Genomic DNA, 6,394 nt, shown 5'->3' with positions numbered 1-6,394 from the left:
AAAAAAAAAAAAAGAGTAAAATAAAAGACCTGACTAAGCCAAGGTGTGCTATGTTCTTTGATGAAAAGACTCAAAACTTTGAAGCTGTTAATATTCTGCAAGTCAGTGTTCAAAACTAGGCACAATCTCCATCAAACCTCAATCTCCTTAATTAGTTGATTCTAATATTTGATCAGGGAAAGTTTGTCCTCTTGCATATTTAAATATATGATAAAGCTCTGGCAATTCAAACAGTGTGCTATTGTAGAAATAGTAAAAAGGGTAATAAAGCAAGAGTCATAATATATATAAATAAATGGTTAAGGAAGTAATTAAAATTAGTGGAGGAAAGAATGGACCACTCGATGGTGTTGGAACAATTGGCTATAGTGAGATGTATTCCTTATGCTACATACATAAATAAATTATCATTGGATTTAAAGTTCAAATCTAAAGACCCCAAACAGCACAAACACTGAAAGCAAATGTAGAAGGGTTTATTTCTAATTTGGGGGTGGTCTCAGCCTACCCAAGCAAGACAGAACACTCAGAAACTATAAAGGAAAAGAAGTAGTTGACTAAGCTCTAACTTTGGGACGGAAGTTGAATAAGCAGCTGAGAAGCAGGGAACTTTTCAGTTTACAGCTCTTTCTTTTTAAAAAAAGTAACAGGAATTCAGTAAGTAACCGTGTAAGTAATTTAAAAAAACAACACAAAAACTTTAAAAAAAGGTATCAAGGCCTTTGAACATGTTTTGTTCAAACAAACACTGTATGTTTTGCAGTAGGGATTAATAAATCTTTAGCCCATGTGCCAACAGCTTAAGTAGCATCCTTGATTTATCAGGGGGCTCCACCAGGCCCAGGGGCTGAAAAAGAGATTTCTTCCCACCTCAGGGACTTTGTACTTGCTGTAGCCTTGGCCATTTTCACTTCCCACATTGCCCATTTTCTTCTTGGTTTTTCCCTCTTCCCATCCCCTTTCTCTATTTTTTTCCCCTTAGCTCTTATTTAATATACTATTCTGTTCTCTTTATCTTCCTGTCCACTCTTGCCCATAAACTAGCCTCTGTGAGGGCAAGGTTTTGTCCATTTTTTTTCATGGCTGAATCCCTAGAATCTAGAACAGTATAGGCCCTAAGTTGCTTCAGTTGTGTCCGACTCTTTGTGACCCTGTGGACTGTAGCCGCCGGACTCCTCTGTCCATGGGGATTCTCCAGACAAGAATACTGGAGTGGGTTGCCATGCCCTCTTCCAGGCGATCTTCCCAACCCAGAGATCAAACCCAGGTCTCCCACATTGCAGGCAAATTCTTTACCATCTGAGCCACCAGGGAAGCCCAAGAATACTGGAGTGGGTAGCCTATTCCTTCTCCAGGGAATCTTCCCAATCCTGGGATCAACCCCATGTCTTTTACATCTCCCGTGATGGCAGGTGGGTTCTTTATCACTAATGCCACCTAGGAAGCCTCATAAGGCCCATAGTAGGAACCTAACAAATGTGCATTGAATGAAAACAAGGAGGTGTTTGGAGGAGATAAGTGTCTGAAATGCTATCACTCAAGAAGCTCTGTGTTTTCATCATTGTAGAAAATGAAATCTCACAGTTGCAAGAGACGAGTCAGGGCGTCTCTAAGGGAAGCCTCCAGCTCTGGACACATCAGATACTGCAGTGATATGCAACGGAGGTGAAACTGGGGCCATTTTTCATCTTCTGCTTGGGGATCCCTTGGTCTTCCTCAGGTGGGTTGCTCCAAAGGTAGGGTTGCACCGTGGGGAGTAGCTAAGAGGCTCCCTGAGCCAGTGTTTGCTGGGGTGCAGGGAGAAAGCAGGGAAATGAACTCTAGACTCATCCTGGGGCAGAGAACCAGAAAGGCTGAGGATGGAGCTGGAGGGAGCCAGGCCAAGGGCAAACTCCAGAGCTGCCAGCCAAAGAGGGGAGGTGCCAGCTGACTGGCCACAGGCCTTTGGGTCCCAAGGCCATTGGGGTTTTAAAATCACCCTGACAAAAAACACCCTGAAACAGGCCAAGTAGAAATAGTAGAGAAGCAATTGCTTCTCATTGAATTTGGCTCTCTTGAGTACAAGCTTGAATATTTAATAAATAAAAGTATTAGTTATCAGAAAAAGCCCTTTACAGTTGTTAGGAAAGAAACAGAAAAATGGGCAGGAAAAATTACCTGATGCCCTGGCTTTGAGCCTCATTCGTTGTCTTTGAGCGTCCTTTCAACTGTATACATTTTCAAAAAGGTATAAAACCAGGGATTCTTGTCCACAGAAATAGAAATAGTAGAAGTAAGGGGGAAGGGGCCCAGAGAGTGGGGTGCCGGACCCAGGGGCCCTGGTGAGGACGTGAGGCTGCGAACAGCTTCTTTTCCAACAGGAATAGTTAGTGTGTGACGGTGAAAGTCGCTCAGTCCTGCCCCAGTCTTTGGGACCCCGTGGACTGGGGCCTGCCAGGCTCCTCTGTCCTTGGAATTCTCCAGATAAGGATGCTGGAGTGGGTAGCCTTTCCCTTCTCCAGCGGATCTTCCCAACGCAGGGATCGAACCCAGGTCTCCCGGAATGCAGGCGGATTCTTTACCATCTGAGCCACCAGGGAAGCCCCAGAGGGATACTAACTACTCACTGCTCCTCGGAGGTGTTGATGAGTGGGGCAAACTCGCTGTGCAAACTGTGTAGGGAGCCAGGGTCCCCAGAGACAGGTTGCAGGTCGATAGCCCCGGGGGCAGGGGGCGGGGGCCATGGGGACCTGGGCAACTCAGGGCGCGGCCGGGGCCTCCGCGGGTCCCGGTGCGGGGCACCCCTCGGGACTGGGCCGGGGCGGGGCGCAGGGCGCGCCCGGGAGCATGGACGCGGAGGCCGCCCGCAGAGCCGCAGGTAAGGGGCGCGGGGGCAGCCCGGCCGCCGGCCCGCCCGCCTACTTCGCCGGCCTCCTTCGTGGGCTCCACCCCGCGTATCGGGTTTCAGTGTCTGGGCTGGTCCGAGCGCTCCGGGCCCAGGCGCTGCAGAGCGAGACCGTACACCGCGCGCTGCGCGCGACCAGGGAAACTTTCCCCGGAGTCGGCGGCAGGGCGCCGCAAGCCGCGCACCTGTGGCGGCCGCGCAGCGAGACAGCGGGCGGTCCGGGAGGTCGGGGGCTCGGCGCGCGGGGCCCTAGCGCCCACCGACCGGAGGCGCACCCCCCAAGGGTTCTCGGTCACCGCCCTCCCGACCCTTCCTAGGATCCCCGGCCGCCGGGGACCCGCGGGTCTGACGAGCTCTCTGCCTTCCCTTAACCTCGGGGGCCTAGGAAGGTCACGGTGGGAGGGCTCCATAGAGCGTCTCTGGTGGCGGCCGGCGCCCCTGTGGCCCCCGCTCGGGGACTGTCAGTTTCGGCCCCGGCCCAGCCGGCCAGCAGGAGGCCTGGGGTGGCGGGCGCGCCCGGGAGCCCGCCCCCTCTCCGGAGAACCCGGCGAAACCGTGGAACTTCTAAATTTGAAAGCACCTAGGACAAATACCCGGAGAAGGCAATGGCAACCCACTCCAGTACTCTTGCCTGGCAAATCCCATGGACGCAGGAGCCTGGTAGGCTGCAGTCCATGGGGTCACGAAGAGTCGGACACGACTGAGCGACTTCACTTTCACTTTTCACTTTCATGCATTGGGGAAGGAAATGGCAACCCACTCCAGTGTTCTTGCCTGTTGCATCTCAGGGACGGGGGAGCCTGGTGGGCTGCCGTCTATGGGGTCGCACAGAGTCGGACATGACTGAAGTGACAGCAGCAGCAGCAGCAGCAGCAGGACAAATACCTGGAAGCGTTTCCTGCGGCCTTGCAAAGAAAGGAGAGTGTGGATGGGAGCAGGCACAGACAGGGGCGGTGGATGCTCTTCTGCACCCTTCCCGTCTCCTCGGGGACCCGCAGCAGGAAGGGTTCCCTGGCTAGTGCTCAAGGCCTCCTCGATTGTCCTGTCCCGCCCTCCCACCAGCCCTGCGCCCACGTGCAGTCAGAAGGCAGACTGGTCACTTTCTCCCACCACACATCTCTGTAAAAGAAAACTCAGTCTCATAGAGGCTCCTTGCCTTTTATTAGAAGCTAGTGGTGGTGAATTACTTGTTTTTATAACTTGCATTCCAAAGCTGTGACTGGGTTGTTTTTCCCCTGATTTCAAGTGAGGGAGTTAAGGACGGACAGTGGCCACCACCGCTTGTATGAATCAGTGACATTCCCAGTGAAAAGTTTGTCTTGGTCTAGAGATTGAGAAGGGTTTTGTCTCTAGGTTTAGAGGGAGAAGGAGGAGTGATTTTTTTCTGTAGTGCTTCCTGGAAGGTTGGTTGATAGTGAGTGCTGTTGCCTGACTAAGAACTGGGGCAAGAAGAGAATGTGTCTTGTTCCTTTGATATCACCTTTCTCACCTGCAAAATGGAGAAGACTTTGCCCAGTTGGGGACTTACTGTACAGAAATAACTCATGTACTTTAAACACTTAGCCTGTCTGCACAAAAAGCTCAGTTTGACTTTCTCCCCTCCCCTCCCTCTCAGAGTGGTGCCGTGAGTCAGAGAGTTCCTCCCAGCGAGTGCCTTAGACCTGCTTATTCTACCCAGCTTTACTCCATTTTAATGGGAAAAGTAATGGTTATTTCATCTTCTGGAAAAGCGCAGTTGGCCTAAACGGCTTCAGGATTTTCCTGTATTTATGTCAGCATTTGCTGTGGCTTTCATGGTTGCTGATGGCCCAGATGACAGACAGCAGTGGCACCTTTTTCATTCCCACATGTGCTAGATTCTGATGGATGGGAGTTCTACATAGCTGAATCCATGCCCGAGCTCTGATAGCCCGTTTCCAAAAAGGGCTTCAGCCTGCCATGCCTATGTGGGAATGAATCCTTTTTCTTTTAGCAAGGAGGCATGAGACTGAGAGTTGCTGCTTTCAGATAAGGCTGTACACCGGTCCCCACTTAGTTCTAGCATGAAGAGCTAGGGAAAGGGCGTGTGACGTTCCCATGAGAATTGCCTCTGTATCTAGATGAGGTTCCTCAGTAAAGGTGTGTCTGGGGTGGGGGTTACCGTCAATAACTCAAGACATATCCCAGGACCACACATGCAGTCTCTCTCTCTCTCTCTCAACATTTGTATGTGTTTTTAATTTCCCTGATACTGAGGGCCTTCTTGGGTTCCAACAGACCATCTGTTGCTGTCATTTTAGCTTGGAGTATAAGAAAGGAGACAGTCAGACACAACCCAGTCCTGTTACTCCTCTTATCTTTTACCTTGAACTTCCTTCATCTGCAAAACAAGATCTTCAACCGCCTCATGAGGACAAGATGAGACCTTGCATTCATCACAGTGGACTGCTGGGTCCCTGGCGAAAGTTTCAGTAGACTCAGACAAGGCGTTTTGTTTTTGCCCCCCACCCTCCATTTACGGGGCTGCCCAGGTTTTGCTAGTGGTAAAGAACCTGCTTGCCGATGCAGGAGACCCAGGAGATGCGGGTTCGATCCCTGGGTTGGGAAGATCTCTTGGAGAAGGGAATGGCAGCCCACTCCAGTGTTCCTGCCTGGAGAATCCCATAGGCAGAGGAGCCGGGCGGGCTACAGTCCATAGGGTTGGTCATGAAGAGTCAAACACGACTAAAGCTACTCAGCACATCCAAGTTTACACAAATAATTGAAGTGTTTGTGAGAATCATCTGTTGTACGATCTCCATTTGGGAAGTCAGTTTTGAGTTCCAGTTTAGAAAAGTTAGGTGCTGGACAGTCTTCCGGTTGGAGGCACAGAAGACTTAGTCAGACACTGACTCTGGAGAAGGCAAGGAATCTAGAAAGGCCAGTGCTGGCCCTGCGCTCTGTCGGGGACCCCTGTTGCTGAGAGGAGGGAGCAGAGCAGATGGAGGTCTGGGGACCGCATCTCCCCGGGGAGGGTTAGGCTCAGGGAGGGAGAAGCTCTGGAAACCTGAGATGGGGCCGTGGGGAGGGCCCGGGGCTGAGGGAGGCGGGCAGGGGCTGACTGCAGGGCTCAGAAGAGGGGCTGGGAAGGGGAGGCCCCAGGGAAGGGGATCCGAGTTCAGGGATCCTGAGGGCTGCCAGGCACAGCTGCTGTTTCTGAAATGTTTTCAGGAAAAGAAGAGGGAGCAGGCTGAGGAGGTGGTTATGAGTGCAGGGAGGTGACTGTTCCCTCGAGTTCTTGGTGGAGGAGACCTGAAGGCATTTTTGGTAAACCAAAGCCTTAGAAGCACGTTTCTGCCTGCCAGGTATTGCTGTAAGCCCTTTCCAAGAGCTACCTTAATTGGTCCTCCTGTGCTGTGCTGGGCTTAGTCATGTCCAACTATTTGTGACCCTATAGACTGTAGCCCGTCAGGCTCCTCTGTCCATGGGATTCTCCAGGCTGGAATACTGGAGGGGGTTGCCATGCCAACAGTGGATCTTCCCAACCCAGGC

General features: G+C 51.6%; 1 protein-coding gene across 1 annotated transcript in view; it reads left to right on the top strand.

Annotated features, from left to right (window-relative positions):
- Positions 1 to 2,721: 2,721 nt before the first annotated feature.
- The window catches only part of LOC120875374 (protein FAM169B-like), an 85,298-nt gene continuing 81,625 nt past the window's right edge, over positions 2,722 to 6,394 (top strand). The window contains exon 1 of the mRNA XM_040257134.1: positions 2,722 to 3,109. Coding sequence (XP_040113068.1) covers positions 2,722 to 3,109 — 388 coding nt within the window. The remainder of the gene's footprint in view (positions 3,110 to 6,394) is intronic.

The sequence above is a fragment of the Oryx dammah genome, unplaced genomic scaffold (assembly GCF_014754425.2).
Source record: "Oryx dammah isolate SB20612 unplaced genomic scaffold, SCBI_Odam_1.1 HiC_scaffold_16, whole genome shotgun sequence".
NCBI classification, from domain to species: domain Eukaryota; kingdom Metazoa; phylum Chordata; class Mammalia; order Artiodactyla; family Bovidae; genus Oryx; species Oryx dammah.
The sequence above is the reverse complement of the archived record's forward strand: the minus strand, read 5'-3'. Positions and strand labels throughout refer to the sequence as shown.